The 26,194-nt window shown below is 43.5% G+C and overlaps 1 protein-coding gene across 1 annotated transcript; it reads left to right on the top strand.

Annotated features, from left to right (window-relative positions):
• On the top strand, positions 1–26,194 carry LOC122943273 (E-selectin-like). Its single transcript, XM_044300877.1, has 17 exons — positions 1–66; positions 425–495; positions 761–1,162; positions 2,330–2,437; positions 2,532–2,717; positions 3,343–3,528; positions 3,613–3,798; positions 4,540–4,725; positions 4,905–5,090; positions 5,201–5,377; positions 5,476–5,652; positions 5,737–5,913; positions 6,488–6,667; positions 7,820–7,939; positions 8,070–8,091; positions 8,200–8,264; positions 24,357–26,194. The coding sequence occupies exons 2-16, from the start codon at positions 459–461 to the stop codon at positions 8,207–8,209; spliced, it is 2,340 nt and encodes a 779-aa protein (XP_044156812.1). The 5' UTR covers positions 1–66; positions 425–458; the 3' UTR covers positions 8,210–8,264; positions 24,357–26,194.

The raw sequence follows: 26,194 nt of genomic DNA, 5'->3' as shown, positions 1-26,194 counted from the left end.
CAGGAAACTTCCCAGGATAAGCTGCCACTTCAGCAATACGGACCACTGATAGGATCATTCTGCCAAGTTAGTATATTCGTTTTTCAATATATATTATTGCCCTACAATAGCAAGATATGTTTTATTGTTAGTTAAGAAATAGCTTAAATGGTTTGCTTTGTCATCTTTTCCCATATGTTTTTTCATCTGTATATCTGTATATCTATCCATCTCTATCGATGATGTTTTAGTGACTGTTATTAAGAGAATGTTTCCATAAATGTAAGCTATGTTATACCTTAGATAATATCAGATATGAAACAGTAAAGATGTCAGAAAACATCTGTTGCCTATTAGTTTATCAGCTGTATTACTTTTCTTTATAAATATTATATAGCCAGAGCAAGATAAGATATACATGAAAATGACTCCTTCTTTTTTACAGACCTGTTTATTTAGTCACTGACTTCAAGAAAACAATGGAATTTCTAATCTCTCTGTTCCTACTATGCTGTGGTATGTGAATTCTGTTGTTTATATGCTATTGTATTATTTGCTATTTTTTTACTGCATTGTATATTCCACTAGGCAATGTTATAGATAGTCAAACAGTACTCTGTATTTTAAATTAGCGATTATAAAATACTATATACTTTAAAGACATCTTTGTCTTTAAACGAGTCTTTGTTAATCAGTCAGATCACTTTATTGTAAAAATAGATGATATAAAAGGTAGAGATCAACTGCCGTATGTAATTCATTCATTCATTCTTCATTGCAGGTTTTCCAATGATATATTTTACACATGGCTGGACCTATCACACCTCCTCACCCAACATCATGTCATATGATGAAGCGCAAAAATATTGTAGACAAAAATATACAGATATGGTGGCTATTCAAAACCAAGGAGAGAATAAGTATCTGAATGGGAATTTACCTTTTAATGCACATTATTATTGGATTGGCATTCGGAAAAACATTACCACTGGCAAATGGACTTGGGTTGGCACTAAAAAGGTGCTCACAAAGGAAGCTGAAAACTGGGCTACAAATGAACCCAACAATCTGAGTGAGAACAGAAATGAGGATTGCGTTGAGATGTATGTTAAAAGGGCTGTTGATGCTGGAAAATGGAATGATGAGCCCTGCAGCAAGAAGAAAGCGGCTTTGTGTTACAAAGGTATAGACATAACGGCAACACACAATTATAGCATTCAGAGAAAAAGATCTGGTAGTTGCCCACTTATTCTGTATGTTGTATTGAGGCTGTTTTAGTAAGAAAGAAATTATAAGTAGAAAAATGATGGAATCCTTTAAAGGGATTCTGTCACCTCCCCTAAGGCAAAAAACGATTTAAAACCAGCCATGCAGCACAGCTTACCTGGATTAGGCTGTGCTGTTCAATCTTGAAATCCGTCCAGCAGTTAGTTCAAAAAACGAGTTTGATCAATAAGGAAATGCGTCCTGAAGGTGCCCAGAGGGGCGTTTTTTTCTTCTGAGAGAGCCCAGTCCCGCCCCTTTTTCAGTGCCCAGCCCGCCTTCCTTTTACTTCCTAACCGCCGCCCCCAGCCTGCCACAGCCTCCCCTTCCTCTCCTCCCCCTCCCTCTTGCCGAACGAAGTCACGCACAGGCGCAGTACCCACTGAGGGCTGCGCCTGTGCGATCATCAGGAGACTGAGGGCGGCAGCTTCATCTTCGTCACTGGGCATGCGCCGAGCCCAGTGACGTCCGATGCTCGCTCTTCCCTCAGTCAGCAGGGAAGAGAGAGCATCGGACGTCACTGGGCTCGGCGCATGCCCAGTAACGAAGATGAAGCTGCCGCCCTCAGTCTCCTGATGATCGCACAGGCGCAGCCCTCAGTGGGTACTGCGCCTGTGCGTGACTTCGTTCGGCAAGAGGGAGGGGGAGGAGAGGAAGGGGAGGCTGTGGCAGGCTGGGGGCGGCGGTTAGGAAGTAAAAGGAAGGCGGGCTGGGCACTGAAAAAGGGGCGGGACTGGGCTCTCTCAGAAGAAAAAAACGCCCCTCTGGGCACCTTCAGGACGCATTTCCTTATTGATCAAACTCGTTTTTTGAACTAACTGCTGGACGGATTTCAAGATTGAACAGCGCAGCCTAATCCAGGTAAGCTGTGCTGCATGGCTGGTTTTAAATCGTTTTTTGCCTTAGGGGAGGTGACAGAATCCCTTTAAAATAATTATTGTATTAGATTACTGTTTAATTGGAAAGTTTAATGAAAGCATACATAGCTAGTAATGAAGAGGCAAATAGAGAAGTCATGCTGCATGATAAATCTACTACCTCTGTTAGTAAGAATTTGGTTTTCTCAGACCTTTCCTTTCCTCTGCAGCTTCTTGTCACTCTTCTTCCTGCAACAACCACGGGGAATGTATAGAAACTATTAATGACTACACCTGCAACTGCTTTGATGGATTTTTTGGAAAAGACTGTGCACATGGTAAATATAAAAACTGTATAATCACATATTTTATAATTACTAGAACATTGTAATCTTCTGATTCTAACTATAACACATCGGTTCTGCTTTCCAGTGGTTACTTGTCCAGAGATCAATGGAATTGATCATGGAACAGCTGAGTGTTCTCATGTGTATGGGAATTTTACCTACCAGTCAAGTTGTAATTTCACCTGTTCCGATGGTCATCTCTTGGTTGGCTCTGAGAATCTACAGTGTAATGGAAAAGGAGACTGGGGATTCCAGATTCCACACTGTAAAGGTACATAAGCAATATAACATATATGATCTTTTTCACACTTTCTAGTTAATTGCTACAGAAAATAAGGCTATTTCTAGATGTGTACATATTGCAATATTCCATGAACAACGGAAGTTTGATAAAGAACGAACACATAATGTAGCTTGCAAAAGACAATTGGGCACTTAAGGCACATTTACATGCACCAAGGAGCAGCACATTGTCGGGAAGGAAGTGTTCATTCCCAACAGTTGGCTGCTTGTTCAGTGGAGGAGATCGCTGCATCACCTCCACAATATGAGGACGAGGGATGGCTCTTGTGATTGCTTGTTCTCATAGAGCTGCAATGTTTCTGGGCAGCAGATCACTGTTTAGACAGCACAATCTGCTGCCCAAAAATGATAATTTAGGTGCCTGCTTGAACTACAGGAACACCTGATGAGCGAGCATTTCACGCGGGTGATCTGCTGCACCTTTACGCTGGCAGATTGGAAAAGAGCGTTCTGCCTGATGACTGCACTGTGTGATTGCACCTTTACTGTCAGCTACATTATTAAGCTTTGGAAAAGTAAGAACAGCTGGAAGGTCAGGCTTGTAAAAGTATTAAATTATATTTTCTGACAATCTTTTTACTTCTTTTTTACAGCTATTCAATGCATGCAGCCAGAACTACCAGACAATGGGGTAATGAGCTGTTCTAGTGATGGTGAAATCCTTCCAGAAAAGTCCATATGCAATTTCAGTTGCAATAATGGGTTCTCTATGGTTGGCTCTTCTTCAGTACTTTGCACAACTTCTGGCCAGTGGTCAGAAAACCCCCCAAACTGTGAAGGTAATAATCCTGGATTTTCAGTATTTTCAAAGAATAATTTATGACACAGAAATTAAGATTTATTCTTTCATCTTTTTTTGTCAGCTATTCAGTGTGAAAGTCCAGCAGTACCAGAAAATGGAGCAATGGATTGTTCCAGCAATGGAGAAATGCTACCATATAATGCTACATGTCATTTCATCTGTAATGAAGCATTTATCTTAGTAGGGAATCCAAGAATTCATTGTTTGACTCCTGGTCAATGGTCTGCAGAATCCCCAAAATGTGGAGGTACTAAGAATTTCCAAATCTGATTTCATATATATATATATATATATATATATATATATATATATATAGTCTCATTACATTCTGGTAGTAATAATAGATCATGTAATGTTAGTGACATAATGGCTGTGGGTAAATCGCTATTTATTGCAAAAAAAAGCTGCATTATATATGACTTGAGAATGTTAAAGCAAGCTGTTCTTACAAACGCAAACCACTTTATGTACAATACATGTATAATTTCTACAGGCAAAAATCTATTTCTTTGTTGCAGGTTTAAATTGGATACATGGGCAATAATCATGCATATTATCAGGAACAGAAAGTTCCTGTGAATTCTCGTTCCGACATTCCGCCCATGTAAAGGTGCTGCCGATCAACCGATGAAAGGCTCGTTCATCGGGTGATCTTGTTGTTCCTGCATTATCATTTCTGGGCAGTAGATCATCCTGTTTAAACAGTGATCTGCTGCCCAGAAACAATGCAGCTGGATGAGGACAAGGGATCACAATAGCAATCCCTCATCCTCATACTGTGGAGGTGATCAACACATGTAAATGCAGTGGTCTCCTCCAATAAACGGGCAGCTGACTGTCAGGAAGAAATCTGCTGCTGCTCAACTCGTCTAAATGCCACTTTACATTTGGATTTAAATATTGGCTTGTGATTACATATCGATAAACTCTTGACATGCAATTCAAATGTGGTAAATCCTTTTAAATGAATATTTTCCTTGTTTCTCAGCTATACGGTGTGAGCAGCCACAGGAACCAGAGAATGGATCAATGAGCTGTTTCGGTGGTAAAGAGGTATCACCATATAATTCTACGTGTAATTTCAGCTGTGATGATGGATTTACTGTGGTGGGCTCTCCTTCCATACAATGCTCAGCTACTGGTCAGTGGACTGAAAAACCTCCAAAATGTGAAGGTAAGACATACTTTCCATGTTGGTAAGCAATGACAACAACATATGGGTGTACCTAGAATTTTATTAAGTTGATGTTTCACTAATGTATTAAATAACAACAGAGTTCTTTAATCAATAATAAGAATATTAGTTCCATAAAATACAGATAACATTAGGTCATATGTTTTCTTTCTGTACAGCTATTCAGTGCAATCACCCAGAGATACCACTAAATGGAGCCATGAGCTGCACACATTCGGGAAAAACACTTCCAGAGAACTCCATCTGTAATTATTTTTGTGCAGAGGGTTACACACTGAAAGGATCATCCTCATTACTTTGTGCTGCTACCAAGCAATGGATAGGAGAAATCCCAATGTGTGAACGTAAGGAAAACATCATCATGTTCAATTATTTTCATTTCACTTATGCACTATAGATATACACTGTATAAACTAGCAAAAATAAATCCTAAAGCCACATATTCTTTGAACAGCTGTACAGTGTGCTTCACTGGCCACCCCTGTGAATGGTCTAATGGAATGCAAGGATGGATCCAACTACAATTCTACATGTGCATTTTCCTGTTCTGAAGGCTCTGAAATAATTGGATCATCTGAGCTCCGATGCTTATCTTCAGGACAGTGGACATCCTCAGAACCCTTATGTAAAGGTAAAAGCGGCAATCCTTTCTGAGAATTTTTAGAATAAATCTAAAACAATTAATAACTCAGAAATTAGTATTTATCAATGCCCGTTCTCAACTTTCAGGTGTTCAGTGCCCCTCTTTGACTGCTCCAAAGAATGGACATCTGGTCTGTCAAGATATGACCAATTACAAATCAGAATGTTCCTTTAGCTGTTTGGCAGGCTTCTGGTTGATTGGATCACCAGTACTTACCTGCCAGTCATCTGGAGCATGGACTTCATCTGTTCCCAAATGTGAAGGTAAATGGGGAAACATGTTTAGTTTTGGTGCATTATCCAAGTATGTTACTACTTCTTCATCCTTTGTTTGCAATTATTTTCCAGCTGTTCACTGCCCCACTTTGACTTCTCCTGAGGATGGTTATGTGGACTGTCAAGATGCAGCAAACTACAATTCTCAGTGTTCATTTAGCTGCTTGAAAGGCTTCCAGTTGATTGGATCACCTGTACTCAGTTGCCAATTATCTGGATCATGGACGACTTCTGTTCCCAGATGTGAAGGTAAATATTGACTGAACCTACCAAATTTTCCACCCATTTTCCATAAAATATGAAAATTGTTGATGTTCTTGTTATTTAAGAAGTAAAGAATCAATGTAGCTGCCTAAGAGGTCTATGAATGAAGTCTTCATTTTTTAAATGTGCATTAACGCAGGAAGAGTTTGTCTCACAAATACTATACCTGTCTATGTGCCCTATTAGGACATTACGATGTATACATAGGGCCCTTCTAAAGACCTTGAGCAATGGTAGGAAGCTGCTAAAAAAAAGTAGCTTTCTCTTTGGTATATTTAAACCCTCCATGTTTTTTTGGTCAACCATTCATTTCAATGGTAATGCTACTCCTGAAGCGGAAATGTACAGTCAAGGGCAACTTTTATTGGCAAAATCAGGTTTCTGCTTGTACTGACCAGCTCATTATGGTATCCATCTTAAATAGCGTTTATGAAACATTCCCTTTAAAAACATGAAATATGGACAGTGAAGTCACATAGGCAAGATGTATCTTCCTCTCTGTTGTTTTCAGTCATTATTAGTCAGTGTTTATTATAAAAGTCCTCTTTCTGTTTTTCAGCTGTACGATGCAATGCTCTTGTTCCTCCATCAATGGGAAAAATGAATTGCAGTCACATAGATTTTGGATATGGTACAGTGTGCATATTTACTTGTGAATATGATCTAGTAATAAATGGAACAGATACTCTGGAATGTCACAGTAATGGAAGCTGGAGTACAGAAACCCCAACTTGTGAAGGTAAGTTAGATGACAAAAGCATGCATAATCTCAGGGCTGGTGCAAGGATTTTTTTCAACACAAGTGAATCTCCATTTTGGCGCCCCCTCATCATTTCACATTTCTGCCCCTCATGATTTATGTCCATTTCTTGCCCCCCCCCCCCATCATTTCACATTTCTGCCCCTCACGATTCATGTCCATTTCTTGCCCCTCCCATCATTTCACATTTCTGCCCCTAACGATTCATGTCCATTTCTTGCCCCCCCATCATTTCACATTTTAGCCCCTCATGATTCATATCCATTTCTTGCCCCCCCATTATTTCACATTTCTGCCCCTCATGATTCATGTCCATTTCTTGCCCCCCCATGTGCCAATATCATAGTGCCATCCTCTCCCCCTGCCCCTTAATGTGCCAGTATCAAGTGCCTCTCTCTTCCCCCCTCCATGTGCCAGTATCATGGCACCAATAGCCCCCCCTCCCCTGTGGAAGTAAGTAACAGTCCGGTATAAAAAATATATATATACTTTTATACTTACCTCCATGTCAGCGATGCGATGCAGGCCTCTTTCTCTTCCTGTGTTCCCACCAGCCTCTAGTGTTGAAGATTTGGTGCTCGTGTTCTTATTTAGCCTGTCTTTCAAAAAAGTTTAAGATGGGATTCAAACCCATGACCTTCTGTATCAAAGGCAAAGCACTTACCCACACAAAAAAGACTTCTACTGTAGATAACTTTGATACCTAGTGTACAACCATACACATGGCAGTTGCCCCAACACACCCAGCTCTGCTACATCCATACAAAATGTGCTGGGGCAGCTGTCATGTCATGTGTACACTAGGTATCAAAGTTATCTAGAGTAGAAGTCTTATATATGTTTTTTTAAGTAACTGGCTATACAGCTCTCATAGCTGTGTGGGTAAATGACTTGCCTCTGGTGTGAAAGGTCACGAGTTCGAGCCTGTCAGCTCTGTCACTGAGACAGTGAGGGTGGGGTAAATGCAAGTTAATTGCTTTCCGCACGGCGCCGCCCCCCCCCTTCCCCCCCTTCCCCCCCCTTCTCTGCACCCTCAAGCAGCAGCTTGGGCTGCCTTATAATAGAGCCGGCCCTGCATAATCTACATTGTATTTCTCATGTTTTGAAGATCTACGTTTGTCATCTCTACAGCTATCAAAGTGCCAAATGAAGCAGCCATGTATTTAACATTTGGAATTGTTACCTCTGGGGCTTCTGTGTTGTCAACTGCTTTTCTAATCATTTGGCTCATAAAGCGGATGCGTAAAACAGGTAAATAATAAAAACAAATTGACTGATAGTGCTTATAGGGCTATTACAACAAACGAATAGCTATATATAGAATGAGTACCGTAAATATATTTAATATATTATTAAGCATATTTTTATTTTTATTTTACAGCAAAGACATTTACCCTCACAAAGTAAGTTAATATTTTGTATAATGTTATTAATGTAAATTTGTCTCATTCAGTTTGAATATTGATGTAAAAAAGATTGCTTATTTATGTTACTGTTGCTTTTATTTACAGCAGTCCTTGAAGCAACAGATATCTACCAGAATGCTGATGATAGCTTGGATGCTGTTTGATAAACAGTAAGTGGTTTTAACAATTCCAGTATTTCAAAATTGTCAGCCTATGTATTCTCTGTTGTAGAATCATGCAAAGGTTCTACGCATATTTCCTATTAAAGGCACTTATTAATGGGAATCTGTCACCAGTTTTAGCTCCAGCACATACCAATAAGTCCTTATATTCATGAGCTCACGGTTCTCCCCGTCCACCTGCCTCTCATTGACAGTTTATTTTTTTATATGAATCAACAGCAGATGGGCAAAGAAAGCTAGGAGCTCATAAATATTCAGGACTCATTATGCAAAGAAGCTGCTAAATATAAGATTTTGGCAAAACGGCCTCATCAATTAAAGAAAGTGACCTAGCATTGTCACTTGTTTATGTTACTCTTAGTTAGGACACCAAAAAACGGTTGACAGATTCACTTTAAGACACTTAGCTCTCTCTTTCACACCACATTTATGGGAATGTAGTTGAAATACAGTACAGACCAAAAGTTTGGACACACCTTCTCATTCAAAGAGTTTTCTTTATTTTCATGACTATAAAAATTGTAGATTCACACTGAAGGCATCAAAACTATGAATTAACACATGTGGAATTATATACATAACAAAAAAGTGTGAAACAACTGAAAATATGTCATATTCTAGGTTCTTCAAAGTAGCCACCTTTGATTACTGCTTTGCACACACTTGGCATTCTCTTGATGAGCTTCAAGAGGTAGTCACCTGAAATGGTCTTCCAACAGTCCTGAAGGAGTTCCCAGAGATGCTTAGCACTTGTTGGCCCTTTTGCCTTCACTCTGCGGTCCAGCTCACCCAAAACATCTCGATTGGGTTCAGGTCCGGGGACTGTGGAGGCCAGGTCATTTGGCGCAGCACCCCATCACTCTCCTTCATGGTCAAATAGCCCTTACACAGCCTGGAGGTGTGTTTGGGGTCATTGTCCTGTTGAAAAATAAATGATGGTCCAACTAAATGCAAACCGGATGGAATAGCATGCTGCTGCAAGATGCTGTGGTAGCCATGCTGGTTCAGTATGCCTTCAATTTTGAATAAATCCCCAACAGTGTCACCAGCAAAGCACCCCCACACTATCACACCTACTCCTCAATGCTTCACGATGGGAACCAGGCATGTATAGTGCATCCATTCACCTTTTCTGCGTTGCACATAGATACAGTGGTTGGTGGAACCAAAGATCTCAAATTTGGACTCATCAGACCAAAGCACAGGTTTCCACTGGTCTAATGTCCATTCCTTGTGTTCTTTAGCCCAGACAAGTCTCTTCTGCTTGTTGCCTGTCCTTAGCAGTGGTTTCCTAGCAGATATTCTACCATGATGGCCTGATTCACACAGTCTCCTCTTAACAGTTGTTCTAGAGATGTTTCTGCTGCTAGAACTCTGTGTGGCATTGACCTGGTCTTTAATCTGAGCTGCTGTTAACCTGCGATTTCTGAGGCTGGTGACTCGGATGAACTTATCCTCCATAGCAGAGGTGACTCTTGGTCTTCCTTTCCTTGGGGCGGTCCACATGTGAGCCAGTTTCTTTGTAGCGCTTGATGGTTTTTGTTGACTGCACTTGGGGACACTTTCAAAGTTTTCCCAATTTTTCAGACTGACTGACCGTAATTTCTTAAAGTAATGATGGCCACTAGTTTTTCTTTACTTAGCTGCTTTTTTCTTGCCATAATACAAATTCTAACAGTCCATTCAGTAGGACTATCAGCTGTGTATCCACCTGACTTCTCCACAACGCAACTGATGGTCCCAACCCCATTTATAAAGCAAGAAATCCCACTTATTAAACCTGACAGGGCACACCTGTGAAGTGAAAACCATTTCAGGTGACTACATCTTGAAGCTCATCAAGAGAATGCCAAGAGTGTGCAAAGCAGTAATCAAAGCAAAAGGTGGCTACTTTGAAGAACCTAGAATATGACATATTTTCAGTTGTTTCACACTTTTTTGTTATGTATATAATTCCACATGTGTTAATTCATAGTTTTGATGCCTTCAGTGCGAATCTACAATTTTCTTAGTCATGAAAATAAAGAAAACTCTTTGAATGACAAGGTGTGTCCAAGCTTTTGGTCTGTACTGTATGTATATTAAGATGTATTCAAAAAGCATATGCAACTGTATAGCATATATTTGCATACATCTGCTATTAACTATCACGTCTGCAAATATAGCATAACATTTTTGTTTTACAGTATTACCATGTTTTGACACTGTATGTATCTACAGGGCATTCAGTAAGTCTTCAGACCCTTTCAGTTTTTCCATATTTTGTCATGTTGTGACCTTGTGCTAAAATAAAAAAGTTCAAACTTTCCCCCCATCACTCTGCACTCATTATCCCAAAATGACAAAGTGAAAACCGAATGTTAGAAATCTTTGTTCATTTATTGAAGTATTCAGACTAGAGTTGAGCGAACACCTGGATGTTCGGGTTCGAGAAGTTCGGCCGAACATCCCGGAAATGTTCGGGTTCGGGATCCGAACCCGATCCGAACTTCGTCCCGAACCCGAACCCCATTGAAGTCAATGGGGACCCGAACTTTTCGGCACTAAAAAGGCTGTAAAACAGCCCAGGAAAGAGCTAGAGGGCTGCAAAAGGCAGCAACATGTAGGTAAATCCCCTGCAAACAAATGTGGATAGGGAAATGAATTAAAATAAAAATTAAATAAATAAAAATTAACCAAAATCAATTGGAGAGAGGTTCCATAGCAGAGAATCTGGCTTCCCGTCACCCACCACTGGAACAGTCCATTCTCAGATATTTAGGCCCCGGCACCCAGGCAGAGGAGAGAGGTCCCGTAACAGAGAATCTGTCTTCATGTCAGCAGAGAATTAGTCTGCATGTCATAGCAGAGAATGAGGCTTCACGTCAGCCACCACTGCAACAGTCCATTGGCATATATTTAGGCCCAGCACCCAGGCAGAGGAGGGAGGTCCCGTAACAGAGAATCTGTCTTCATGTCAGCAGAGAATTAGTCTGCATGTCATAGCAGAGAATGAGGCTTCACGTCAGCCACCACTGCAACAGTCCATTGGCATATATTTAGGCCCAGCACCCAGGCAGAGGAGGGAGGTCCCGTAACAGAGAATCTGTCTTCATGTCAGCAGAGAATTAGTCTGCATGTCATAGCAGAGAATGAGGCTTCACGTCAGCCACCACTGCAACAGTCCATTGGCATATATTTAGGCCCAGCACACACACAGGCAGAGGAGAGAGGTCCCGTAACAGAGAATCTGGCTTCATGTCAGCAGAGAATCAGTCTGCATGTCATAGCAGAGAATGAGGCTTCACGTCAGCCACCACTGCAACAGTCCATTGGCATATATTTAGGCCCAGCACACACACAGGCAGAGGAGAGAGGTCCCGTAACAGAGGATCTGGCTTCATGTCAGCAGAGAATCAGTCTGCATGTCATAGCAGAGAATCAGGCTTCACGTCAGCCACCACTGCAACAGTCCATTGTCATAAATTTAGGCCCAGCACCCAGGCAGAGGAGAGAGGTCCCGTAACAGACAATCTGGCTTCATGTCAGCAGAGAATTAGTCTGCATGTCATAGCAGAGAATGAGGCTTCACGTCAGCCACCACTGCAACAGTCCATTGGCATATATTTAGGCCCAGCACACACACAGGCAGAGGAGAGAGGTCCCGTAACAGAGGATCTGGCTTCATGTCAGCAGAGAATCAGTCTGCATGTCATAGCAGAGAATCAGGCTTCACGTCAGCCACCACTGCAACAGTCCATTGGCATATATTTAGGCCCAGCACACACACAGGCAGAGGAGAGAGGTCCCGTAACAGACAATCTGGCTTCATGTCAGCAGAGAATTAGTCTGCATGTCATAGCAGAGAATGAGGCTTCACGTCAGCCACCACTGCAACAGTCCATTGGCATATATTTAGGCCCAGCACACACACAGGCAGAGGAGAGAGGTCCCGTAACAGAGAATCTGTCTTCATGTCAGCAGAGAATTAGTCTGCATGTCATAGCAGAGAATCAGGCTTCACGTCACCCACCACTGCAACAGTCCATTGGCATATATTCAGGCCCAGCACCCAGGCAGAGGAGGGAGGTCCCGTAACAGAGAATCTGTCTTCATGACAGCAGAGAATCAGTCTGCATGTCATAGCAGAGAATGAGGCTTCACGTCACCCACCACTGCAACAGTCCATTGGCATATATTTAGGCCTAGCACACAGGCAGAGCAGAGAGGTCCCGTAACAGACAATCTGGCTTCATGACAGCAGAGAATCAGTCTGCATGTCATAGCAGAGAATGAGGCTTCACGTCACCCACCACTGCAACAGTCCATTGGCATATATTTAGGCCTAGCACACAGGCAGAGCAGAGAGGTCCCGTAACAGACGATCTGGCTTCATGTCAGCAGAGAATCAGTCTGCATGTCATAGCAGAGAATGAGGCTTCACGTCAGCCACCACTGCAACAGTCCATTGGCATATATTTAGGCCCAGCACCCAGGCAGAGGAGGGAGGTCCCGTAACAGAGAATCTGTCTTCATGTCAGCAGAGAATTAGTCTGCATGTCATAGCAGAGAATGAGGCTTCACGTCAGCCACCACTGCAACAGTCCATTGGCATATATTTAGGCCCAGCACACACACAGGCAGAGGAGAGAGGTCCCGTAACAGACAATCTGGCTTCATGTCAGCAGAGAATTAGTCTGCATGTCATAGCAGAGAATGAGGCTTCACGTCAGCCACCACTGCAACAGTCCATTGGCATATATTTAGGCCCAGCACACACACAGGCAGAGGAGAGAGGTCCCGTAACAGAGAATCTGTCTTCATGTCAGCAGAGAATTAGTCTGCATGTCATAGCAGAGAATCAGGCTTCACGTCACCCACCACTGCAACAGTCCATTGGCATATATTCAGGCCCAGCACCCAGGCAGAGGAGGGAGGTCCCGTAACAGAGAATCTGTCTTCATGTCAGCAGAGAATTAGTCTGCATGTCATAGCAGAGAATGAGGCTTCACGTCAGCCACCACTGCAACAGTCCATTGGCATATATTTAGGCCCAGCACACACACAGGCAGAGGAGAGAGGTCCCGTAACAGAGAATCTGTCTTCATGTCAGCAGAGAATTAGTCTGCATGTCATAGCAGAGAATGAGGCTTCACGTCAGCCACCACTGCAACAGTCCATTGGCATATATTTAGGCCCAGCACACACACAGGCAGAGGAGAGAGGTCCCGTAACAGACAATCTGGCTTCATGTCAGCAGAGAATTAGTCTGCATGTCATAGCAGAGAATGAGGCTTCACGTCACCCACCACTGCAACAGTCCATTGGCATATATTTAGGCCCAGCACCCAGGCAGAGGAGGGAGGTCCCGTAACAGAGAATCTGTCTTCATGTCAGCAGAGAATTAGTCTGCATGTCATAGCAGAGAATGAGGCTTCACGTCACCCACCACTGCAACAGTCCATTGGCATATATTCAGGCCCAGCACCCAGGCAGAGGAGGGAGGTCCCGTAACAGAGAATCTGTCTTCATGTCAGCAGAGAATTAGTCTGCATGTCATAGCAGAGAATGAGGCTTCACGTCAGCCACCACTGCAACAGTCCATTGGCATATATTTAGGCCCAGCACACACACAGGCAGAGGAGAGAGGTCCCGTAACAGAGAATCTGTCTTCATGTCAGCAGAGAATTAGTCTGCATGTCATAGCAGAGAATGAGGCTTCACGTCAGCCACCACTGCAACAGTCCATTGGCATATATTTAGGCCCAGCACACACACAGGCAGAGGAGAGAGGTCCCGTAACAGACAATCTGGCTTCATGTCAGCAGAGAATTAGTCTGCATGTCATAGCAGAGAATCAGGCTTCATGTCAGCCACCACTGCAACAGTCCATTGGCATATATTTAGGCCTAGCACACAGGCAGAGGAGAGGTTCATTCAACTTTGGGTAGCATCGCAATATAATGGTAAAATGAAAATAAAAATAGGATTGAATGAGGAAGTGCCCTGGAGTCCAATAATATATGGTTATGGGGAGGTAGTTAATGTCTAATCTGGACAAGGGACGGACAGGTCCTGTGGGATCCATGCCTGGTTCATTTTTATGAACGTCAGCTTGTCCACATTGGCTGTAGACAGGCGGCTGCGTTTGTCTGTAATGACGCCCCCTGCCGTGCTGAATACACGTTCAGACAAAACGCTGGCTGCCGGGCAGGCCAGCACCTCCAAGGCATAAAAGGCTAGCTCTGGCCACGTGGACAATTTAGAGACCCAGAAGTTGAATGGGGCCGAACCATCAGTCAGTACGTGGAGGGGTGTGCACACGTACTGTTCCACCATGTTAGTGAAATGTTGCCTCCTGCTAACACGTTGCGTATCAGGTGGTGGTGCAGTTAGCTGTGGCGTGTTGACAAAAGTTTTCCACATCTCTGCCATGCTAACCCTGCCCTCAGAGGAGCTGGCCGTGACACAGCTGCCTTGGCGACCTCTTGCTCCTCCTCTGCCTTGGCCTTGGGCTTCCACTTGTTCCCCTGTGACATTTGGGAATGCTCTCAGTAGCGCGTCTACCAACGTGCGCTTGTACTCGCGCATCTTCCTATCACGCTCCAGTGCAGGAAGTAAGGTGGGCACATTGTCTTTGTAGCGTGGATCCAGCAGGGTGGCAACCCAGTAGTCCGCACAGGTTAAAATGTGGGCAACTCTGCTGTCGTTGCGCAGGCACTGCAGCATGTAGTCGCTCATGTGTGCCAGGCTGCCCAGGGATAAGGACAAGCTGTCCTCTGTGGGAGGCGTATCGTCATCGTCCTGCCTTTCCCCCCAGCCACGCACCAGTGATGGACCCGAGCTGCGTTGGGTGCCACCCCGCTGTGACCATGCTTCATCCTCATCCTCCTCCACCTCCTCCTCATCCTCGTCCTCCTCGTCCTCCAGTAGTGGGCCCTGGCTGGCCACATTTGTACCTGGCCTCTGCTGTTGCCAAAAACCTCCCTCTGAGTCACTTCGAAGAGACTGGCCTGAAAGTGCTAAAAATGACCCCTCTTCCTCCTCCTCCTCCTCCTCCTCCTGGGCCACCTCCTCTTCCATCATCGCCCTAAGTGTTTTCTCAAGGAGACATAGAAGTGGTATTGTAACGCTGATAACGGTGTCATCGCCACTGGCCATGTTGGTGGAGTACTCGAAACAGCGCAACAGGGCACACAGGTCTCGCATGGAGGCCCAGTCATTGGTGGTGAAGTGGTGCTGTTCTGTAGTGCGACTGACCCGTGCGTGCTGCAGCTGAAACTCCACTATGGCCTGCTGCTGCTCGCACAGTCTGTCCAGCATGTGCAAGGTGGAGTTCCACCTGGTGGGCACGTCGCATATGAGGCGGTGAGCGGGAAGGCCGAAGTTACGCTGTAGCGCAGACAGGCGAGCAGCAGCAGGATGTGAACGCCGGAAGCGCGAACAGACGGCCCGCACTTTATGCAGCAGCTCTGACATGTCGGGGTAGTTGTGAATGAACTTCTGCACCACCAAATTCAGCACATGCGCCAAGCAAGGGATGTGCGTCAAATTGGCTAGTCCCAGAGCTGCAACGAGATTTCGCCCATTATCACACACCACCAGGCCGGGCTTGAGGCTCACCGGCAGCAACCACTCGTCGGTCTGTTGTTCTATACCCCGCCACAACTCCTGTGCGGTGTGGGGCCTGTCCCCCAAACATATGAGTTTCAGAATGGCCTGCTGACGTTTACCCCGGGCTGTGCTGAAGTTGGTGGTGAAGGTGTGTGGCTGACTGGATGAGCAGGTGGAAGAAGAGGAGGAGGAAGCCGAGAAGGAGGAGGTGGCAACAGGAGGCAAAGAATGTTGCCCTGCGATCCTTGGCGGCGGAAGGACGTGCGCCAAACAGCTCTCCGCCTGGGGCCCAGCTGCCACTACATTTACCCAGTGTGCAGTTAGGGAGATATAGCGTCCCTGGCCGTGCTTACTGGTCCACGTATCTGTGGTTAGGTGGACCTTGCCACAGATGGCGTTGCGCAGTGCACACTTGATTTTATCGGATACTTGGTTGTGCAGGGAAGGCACGGCTCTCTTGGAGAAGTAGTGCCGGCTGGGAACAACATACTGTGGGACAGCAAGCGACATGAGCTGTTTGAAGCTGTCTGTGTCCACCAGCCTAAATGACAGCATTTCATAGGCCAGTAGTTTAGAAATGCTGGCATTCAGGGCCAGGGATCGAGGGTGGCTAGGTGGGAATTTACGCTTTCTATCAAATGTTTGTGAGATGGAGAGCTGAACGCTGGCGTGTGACATGGTTGAGACGCTTGGTGACGGAGGTGGTGGTGGTGGTGTTGGTGGTACATCCCCTGTTTGCTGGGCGGCAGGTGCCAACGTTCCTCCAGAGGCGGAGGAAGAGGCCGAGGCGGCAGCAGCAGAATAGGCCGAGGCGGCAGCAGCAGAAGAGGTAGCAGGGGGAGCCTGAGGGACTTCCTTGGTTTTAAGGTGTTTACTCCACTGCAGTTCATGCTTTGCATGCAGGTGCCTGGTCATGCAGGTTGTGCTCAGGTTCAGAACGTTAATGCCTCGCTTCAGGCTCTGATGGCACAGCGTGCAAACCACTCGGGTCTTGTCGTCAGCACATTGTTTGAAGAAGTGCCATGCCAGGGAACTCCTTGAAGCTGCCTTTGGGGTGCTCGGTCCCAGATGGCGGCGGTCAGTAGCAGGCGGAGTCTCTTGGCGGCGGGTGTTCTGCTTTTGCCCACTGCTCCCTCTTTTGCTACGCTGTTGGCTCGGTCTCACCACTGCCTCTTCCTCCGAACTGTGAAAGTCAGTGGCACGACCTTCATTCCATGTGGGGTCTAGGACCTCATCGTCCCCTGCATCGTCTTCCACCCAGTCTTGATCCCTGACCTCCTGTTCAGTCTGCACACTGCAGAAAGACGCAGCAGTTGGCACCTGTGTTTCGTCATCATCAGAGACATGCTGAGGTGGTATTCCCATGTCCTCATCATCAGGAAACATAAGTGGTTGTGCGTCAGTGCATTCTATGTCTTTCACCGCTGGGGAAGGGCTAGGTGGATGCCCTTGGGAAACCCTGCCAGCGGAGTCTTCAAACAGCATAAGAGACTGCTGCATAACTTGAGGCTGAGACAGTTTCCCTGGTATGCATGGGGGTGATGTGACAGACTGATGGGGTTGGTTTTCAGGCGCCATCTGTGCGCTTTCTGCAGAAGACTGGGTGGGAGATAATGTGAACGTGCTGGATCCACTGTCGGCCACCCAATTGACTAATGCCTGTACCTGCTCAGGCCTTACCATCCTTAGAACGGCATTGGGCCCCACCATATATCGCTGTAAATTCTGGCGGCTACTGGGACCTGAGGTAGTTGGTACACTAGGACGTGTGGATGTGGCAGAACGGCCACGTCCTCTCCCAGCACCAGAGGGTCCACTAACACCACCACGACCATGTCCACGTCCGCGTCCCTTACTAGATGTTTTTCTCATTGTTATGGTTCACCACAACAACAAATATATTATTTGGCCCAATGTATTGTATTCAAATTCAGCGGGATATAAATTTGAGGCCTAGTATTTAGGCGCTGGGTGACCGGTATGGATTTAGTGACAGAATTAGACTTGGAAATGCACAGAAGCGTGTGTGTGAAGTTATTCTGAATGACCCTATGTGCACCTTCAATATGATCTACCCTTTTAGGGATAGATTTCAAATAGCTCTGATATAGCAGAAACGACTAAATTATGAAATTGCTAAATTGGGAATTGTATTTCAACCCAGAACAAAAAATGTGCTTTGACGGACACTAAATAACTTTCCCAGCCACAACAGGACAGCGGTAACGAGAGATTTAGCGGGATATAAATTTGAGGCCTAGTATTTAGGCGCTGGGTGACAGGTATGGGTTTAGTGACAGAATTAGATTTGGAAATGCACAGTAGCGGGTGTGTGAAGTTATTCTGAATGACCCTATGTGCACCTTGAATATTATATACCCTTTTAGGGATAGATTTCAAATAGCTCTGATATAGCAGAAACCACTAAATTATGAAATTGCTAAATTGGGAATTGTATTTCGACCCAGAACAAGAAATGTGCTTGAACGGACACTAAATAACTCGCCCAGCTACAGCACTAGGGACAGATTTAGCTGGATATAAATTTGAGGCCTAGTATTTAGGCGCTGGGTGACCGGTATGGATTTAGTGACAGAATTAGACTTGGAAATGCACAGAAGCGTGTGTGTGAAGTTATTCTGAATGACCCTATGTGCACCTTGAATATTATATACCCTTTTAGGGATAGATTTCAAATAGCTCTGATATAGCAGAAACCACTAAATTATGAAATTGCTAAATTGGGAATTGTATTTCAACCCAGAACAAGAAATGTGCTTGAACGGACACTAAATAACTCGCCCAGCTACAGCACTAAGGACAGATTTAGCGGGATATAAATTTGAGGCCTAGTATTTAGGCGCTGGGTGACAGGTATGGGTTTAGTGCCAGAATTAGACTTGGAAATACACAGTAGCGGGTGTGTGTGAAGTTATTCTGAATGACCCAATGTGCACCTTGAATATTATATACCCTTTTAGGGATAGATTTCAAATAGCTCTGATATAGCAGAAACCACTAAATTATGAAATTGCTAAATTGGGAATTGTATTTCAACCCAGAACAAAAAATGTGCTTTGACGGACACTAAATAACTTTCCCAGCCACAACAGGACAGCGGTAACGAGAGATTTAGCGGGATATAAATTTGAGGCCTAGTATTTAGGCGCTGGGTGACAGGTATGGGTTTAGTGCCAGAATTAGACTTGGAAATACACAGTAGCGGGTGTGTGTGAAGTTATTCTGAATGACCCAATGTGCACCTTGAATATTATATACCCTTTTAGGGATAGATTTCAAATAGCTCTGATATAGCAGAAACCACTAAATTATGAAATTGCTAAATTGGGAATTGTATTTCAACCCAGAACAAGAAATGTGCTTGAACGGACACTAAATAACTCGCCCAGCTACAGCACTAAGGACAGATTTAGCGGGATATAAATTTGAGGCCTAGTATTTAGGCGCTGGGTGACAGGTATGGGTTTAGTGCCAGAATTAGACTTGGAAATACACAGTAGCGTGTGTGTGTGAAGTTATTCTGAATGACCCAATGTGCACCTTGAATATTATATACCCTTTTAGGGATAGATTTCAAATAGCTCTGATATAGCAGAAACCACTAAATTATGAAATTGCTAAATTGGGAATTGTATTTCAACCCAGAACAAGAAATGTGCTTGAACGGACACTAAATAACTCGCCCAGCTACAGCACTAAGGACAGATTTAGCGGGATATAAATTTGAGGCCTAGTATTTAGGCGCTGGGTGACAGGTATGGGTTTAGTGCCAGAATTAGACTTGGAAATACACAGTAGCGGGTGTGTGTGAAGTTATTCTGAATGACCCAATGTGCACCTTGAATATTATATACCCTTTTAGGGATAGATTTCAAATAGCTCTGATATAGCAGAAACCACTAAATTATGAAATTGCTAAATTGGGAATTGTATTTCAACCCAGAACAAGAAATGTGCTTGAACGGACACTAAATAACTCGCCCAGCTACAGCACTAAGGACAGATTTAGCGGGATATAAATTTGAGGCCTAGTATTTAGGCGCTGGGTGACAGGTATGGGTTTAGTGCCAGAATTAGACTTGGAAATACACAGTAGCGGGTGTGTGTGAAGTTATTCTGAATGACCCAATGTGCACCTTGAATATTATATACCCTTTTAGGGATAGATTTCAAATAGCTCTGATATAGCAGAAACCACTAAATTATGAAATTGCTAAATTGGGAATTGTATTTCAATCCAGAACAAGAAATGTGCTTGAACGGACACTAAATAACTCGCCCAGCTACAGCACTAAGGACAGATTTAGCGGGATATAAATTTGAGGCCTAGTATTTAGGCGCTGGGTGACAGGTATGGGTTTAGTGCCAGAATTAGACTTGGAAATACACAGTAGCGGGTGTGTGTGAAGTTATTCTGAATGACCCAATGTGCACCTTGAATATTATATACCCTTTTAGGGATAGATTTCAAATAGCTCTGATATAGCAGAAACCACTAAATTATGAAATTGCTAAATTGGGAATTGTATTTCAACCCAGAACAAGAAATGTGCTTGAACGGACACTAAATAACTCGCCCAGCTACAGCACTAGGGACAGATTTAGCTGGATATAAATTTGAGGCCTAGTATTTAGGCGCTGCGTGACAGGTATGGGTTTAGTGACAGAATTAGACTTGGAAATACACAGTAGCGGGTGTGTGTGAAGTTATTCTGAATGACCCAATGTGCACCTTGAATATTATATACCCTTTTAGGGATAGATTTCAAATAGCTCTGATATAGCAGAAACCACTAAATTATGAAATTGCTAAATTGGGAATTGTATTTCAACCCAGAACAAGAAATGTGCTTGAACGGACACTAAATAACTCGCCCAGCTACAGCACTAGGGACAGATTTAGCTGGATATAAATTTGAGGCCTAGTATTTAGGCGCTGGGTGACCGGTATGGATTTAGTGACAGAATTAGACTGGGATATGGCCAAAAAATAAACAGACTATTGCTGGTTAAATGCACTTGGTGTGACAGCTTCACCCTGATGTAGGCTTTAGCCAAAAAACAACCACACCATTGAGGGTTAAATGCACTTGGTGACAGGCGCAGCTTGCCCCTGATTTAGTATATGGCCAAAAAATGAACAGACTATTGCTGGTTAAATGCACTTGGTGTGACAGCTTCACCCTGATGTAGGCTTTAGCCAAAAAACAACCACACCATTGAGGGTTAAATGCACTTGGTGACAGGCGCAGCTTGCCCCTGATTTAGTATATGGCCAAAAAATGAACAGACTATTGCTGGTTAAATGCACTTGGTGTGACAGCTTCACCCTGATGTAGGCTTTAGCCAAAAAACAACCACACCATTGAGGGTTAAATGCACTTGGTGACAGGCGCAGCTTGCCCCTGATTTAGTATATGGCCAAAAAATGAACAGACTATTGCTGGTTAAATGCACTTGGTGTGACAGCTTCACCCTGATGTAGGCTTTAGCCAAAAAACAACCACACCATTGAGGGTTAAATGCACTTGGTGACAGGCGCAGCTTGCCCCTGATTTTGTATATGGCCAAAAAATGAACAGACTATTGCTGGTTAAATGCACTTGGTGTGACAGCTTCACCCTGATGTAGGCTTTAGCCAAAAAACAACCACACCATTGAGGGTTAAATGCACTTGGTCGCAGCTTGTGCTGGCGCACCACAAGACACAAAATGGCCGCCGATCACCCCAGAAAAATGTGACTGACAAACGGTCTGTGCAGCCTAAAAACAGTGAGCAATTGAGGATCAGCAGCTCAATGATCCACAGCTGCAGATCGATCAGTTAATCAAGTCCTTTGGAGGAGTTAATCTGCCTAATCTCGCCCTACTGTCGCAGCCGCAACCTCTCCCTACGCTAATCAGAGCAGAGTGACGGGCGGCGCTATGTGACTCCAGCTTAAATAGAGGCTGGGTCACATGGTGCTCTGGCCAATCACAGCCATGCCAATAGTAGGCATGGCTGTGATGGCCTCTTGGGGCAAGTAGTATGACGCTTGTTGATTGGCTGCTTTGCAGCCTTTCAAAAAGCGCCAAGAAAGCGTCACAAAAGCGCGAAGAAAGCGACGAACACCGAACCCGAACCCGGACTTTTACGAAAATGTCCGGGTTCGGGTCCGTGTCACGGACACCCCAAAATTCGGTACGAACCCGAACTATACAGTTCGAGTTCGCTCATCCCTAATTCAGACCCTTTGCTCAATACTTAGTTGGCAGTGATTACAGCCTCCAGTCTTCTTGGCTATGATGCTACAAGGTTTGAAGTTTGCACATCTGTATGTGGAAATATTCTGCCATTTTTCTCTGCAGATCCTCTCCAGCTCTGTCAGGTTGGGTGGGGATGGTCAGTGGACAGACATTTTCAGCTCTCTCAAAAGATGTTACATTGGTTTCAAGACAGGGCTCTGGCTGAGCCACTCACACAGTTGTCCCTAAGCCACTCCTCTGCCTGTGTTGTCTTGGCCTTATGCTTAAGGTCATGGTTTTGTTAGAAGGTAATCTGTTGGCCCAGTCTGTGGTCCAGAGGACACTGGATCAGGTTTTTGTTAAGAATATCTCTGTACTTTTCTCCATATATCATTCCCTCAACTTTGACTAGTCCCAGCAGGTCAAAAACACCCCCACAGCGTGATGCTGCCACCATCATGCTTCACTGTAGCAATGGTATCTGTTTTTCTCCAAATATGACACTTAGAACTGAGGCCAAAAAGTTCAATCTTGGTTTTATCATACCAGAGAATTTTGTTTCTCACAGTCTGAGAGTCCTTTAGGTGCTTTTTGCTAACTTTTATTTGTCTTTTACCGAGTAGAGGCTTCTTTCTGGCCACTCTGCCATAAAGCCCTGATTGGTGGAATGCTGCAGTGATGGTTGACCTAGAAGTTTCTTCCATCTGAACACAGGATCTTTAGAGCCAAACCAGAATGACCATTGGTTTCTTGTTCACCTCTCTTACCAATGCCCTTTCCCCCCTGATTACTGAGTTTGGTGGTGTAGCCAGCTCTGTGAAGAGTCCTGGTTGTTCCAAACATCTTCCATTTAAGAATTATGGAGGCTGCTGTGCTACTGGGAAATTTCAGTGCAGCAGAACTATTTTGGTAACCTTCTCCAAATTTGTGCTTCCACACAATTATGTCTCTACAGGTGGTTCTTTCCTTGTTATAACTTGGTCCTTGCTCTGATGTCATTGTCAGCTGTAGGACATTATGTAGACAAGGGTGTGTCTTTCCAAATCATGTCAAATCAACTGACTTTACTACAGGTGGTTTCCAATCAAAATGTAGAAACTTCTCAAAGGTCAACAGGAATGGGAGGCCCCAATAGCTAGATTTCAAGTGTCATACCAAAGGGCCTGAACACATAAGTTAGTACATAAAATGAGAATACTTGGGCTTGGGGAAAATGTGTCTAACTAACTGGCTCAGTGATAGAAAACAGAGGGTGATTATTAACAATACACACTCAGATTGGGTCACTAGTGGGCTACTAAAGGGGTCAGTATTGGGCCCTATAATCTTCAATATATTTATTAATGATCTTGTAGTGGGGTTGTGTAGTAAAATTGCATTTTGTGCAGACAATACTAAACTGTGTAAAGAGTACATAATACTGCCACAGAGGGATCTAGATAGATTGGCAGCTTGGGCAGAGAAGAAGCAAATGAGCTCAATACTGACAACTGTAAGGTTATGTACAAGGGAAGGGAAAACACAAGGCACCAGGACATACTAAGTGGTATAACACTGGGTAACACATGGGATAGAACTTAGTAAGTTTTAGTGGACAGTAAACTTAACTGTAGAAACCAGTGTCAGCCAGCTGCTGCCAAGACCAATAAGATTATGGGGCACATCAAAAGGGTCGATAGATGCAAGTGATGAGAACATAGTCCAGCTACTTTACAGATCACTAGTCAGACCACACATGGAGTACTGTGTACAGTTCTGGGCTCCTGTGAACAAGGCAGACATAGCAGAGCTGGAGAGGGTTCAGAGAAGGGCAAGTAAAGTAATAACTGGAATGGGGGGACTACAGTACCCAGAAATGTTATCAAAATTAGGGTTATTCAGTTTTAAAAAAAATAGACAACTGAAGGTCGATCTAAGAACTATGTATAAGTATATAAGAGGGCAGTACAGAGATCTCTCCCGTGATCTATTTATACCCAGGATTGTGATTGTGACTGTGACAAGAGGACATGTCACAGTTTATGTATTTTTTTTCTAACACAAATCCTTCTTGCATAAAGTAGCCCAACTAAACTTGGTCTGAAAAAGGCTTTACAGAAATAGTTACTAGTAACTAGTAATTTTTTTCTCATACAAAATATGTCCTTTTCATCAGGAAATATTTGCCAAAACTGTTTCTTTAATAAATAAATGTAGCAACTAAACTGACTAAAATATTGTTTGTATTTTTAATTTTTGCAGTGTTCTACATTTTTGCACTTGAAAATTTGAAACGAAAACCAAGGGATCCAAGCTTTCACTGTTTATATGAAATACTAAAATAGAAGGTACTACAGAATTTTTGAGGTCCTGTCCTGAAATGTCACACTTTACCATTGTGCAAGAAGAATTTCTGTCAGTGTGGAACTATATGTTATACCATGACTGTATTTCTAAAAGCAGAGTCAAATTTCACAGGTGCTCATGCCTTACAGCACATTTATTAAAGGCTTTTGACACCCCTGACAAGACTGCATGGCTTAGGCTACTTTCACATCTGCCTTGTGCTGTCCGGTTTTGAGATCCGGCACAGGCTCTGAAAACCACATCACAGCATTGAACAACCCGTAACAGAGTGAACCAGAATGCATTCCGTTCCGGTTTGTTGGATTCCCATGGCGGACACAAAATCACTGCAAGCAGCGTTTTTGTGTGCGGCATGGGAAACTGAAGAAGCCCGATCTGGCACCAAAACAGGAATCGGTGCCCATTGACTTACAATGGTTTTAGTGCCAGATCTGGTTTCTTCATTTTCAATATAATACAGCTGGTTGTATTTTTCAAATGGATTCATTTTGTTGTGGTTTTTGGGATCCCATGCTGAATCTTAAAACCGGACAGCAAAAACATGGATGTGAAATGGATGTAGCCTTAGAATGAAATGGCATGTGTTCAGATGCACCAAACATTACCCCCAAATTTTGGTGCTAAATTCTGGTGCAACATAAGCCAATTATTAGGCAATTTAAGCTTAAAATAGACAGTTTAAAGGATTGTACATTTTTAGATTGTGTTGTCTAGATTTGCATTATCCAAATCTTAGACAGTATTAGTAAATCTGTCCCACATTGCATTGTTAAAATTCTGGTTTCCACATCAACCAAATTAACAGGTTATGCTCATATATCCTCAAATATGAATCATCTGTTGTCCAGAACAAAAGGATCTGCATTCAGTTTTTCCTCTTTTTTTATGTCATGTAATTTTTTATACAATAAGTGAATAATTCAAAGAAGGACTTTTATGTTGGAGGCAGCCATGTTGGATTATCTGGAAATTTTTAATGCAGTATAAAATATGTATCTGTTTATAACAGGCTTTAACATTTGTCATCCCAATGGGATATATACTTTTCCTATGAAAACCTATGTTTCATAGTCTATAGAAAAAATACAAGCAATCACATCAAAAGTTTTGGCTCAAAAATAAAATGTTTGTTCATTTTATGGTGGTGAGAGAAAATCCCAGCATGGCAGGTTCAGGTGCCAGGCCCCCTCTATTCTAAATATTTACACTTGTTTAAGGATGCATGCACATAACTGTATGTATTTTGCAAATCATGGATCCGCAACATACGGGTACAGCCCATGTGCATGCCACAACTTTTTTGTAGAAATGCCTATTCTTGTCTGCAAAACAGACAAGAATAGGACAGCTTCTATAATTTGCAGAATAGCCCCATGAATGCAGACAGCACACGGACATCTGTGTGTTGTCCGCATTTTTTGAGGCTCCCTAGAAATGGACGTGGACCAAAATACGGTCATGTGCATGAGGCATAATTGATATAACATACTGATGTTTTTAGCTAGAAAGCCCATCAGCTATCCAAGTGATTTTAGTAAAAATCTGAAAATGTTTCACTCCAATAGACATCATAGATTACATGTAGAAATATACCCTTGAATGACAGTTGTCTTAGACTAATGCCTCATTCACCTGTAAGTGTTTTTTCAGTGATTTCCATCAGTGATTGTGAGCCAAAACCAGGTGTGGTTCTAAACAAAGAACAGGTGCAGATCTTTCCCTAAGGCCCCATG

This window comes from Bufo gargarizans, chromosome 7, assembly GCF_014858855.1.
Source record: "Bufo gargarizans isolate SCDJY-AF-19 chromosome 7, ASM1485885v1, whole genome shotgun sequence".
NCBI classification, from domain to species: domain Eukaryota; kingdom Metazoa; phylum Chordata; class Amphibia; order Anura; family Bufonidae; genus Bufo; species Bufo gargarizans.
The sequence above is the reverse complement of the archived record's forward strand: the minus strand, read 5'-3'. Positions and strand labels throughout refer to the sequence as shown.

Excerpts from the sequence above, each read along its gene's own strand:
- LOC122943273 (XM_044300877.1), top strand. The coding sequence starts at position 459 with ATGGAATTTCTAATCTCTCTGTTCCTACTATGCTGTG. Across the intron at positions 3,799-4,539 it reads AGAATCCCCAAAATGTGGAG|CTATACGGTGTGAGCAGCCA; the intron begins GTACTAAGAATT and ends CTTGTTTCTCAG. Across the intron at positions 4,726-4,904 it reads AAAACCTCCAAAATGTGAAG|CTATTCAGTGCAATCACCCA; the intron begins GTAAGACATACT and ends CTTTCTGTACAG.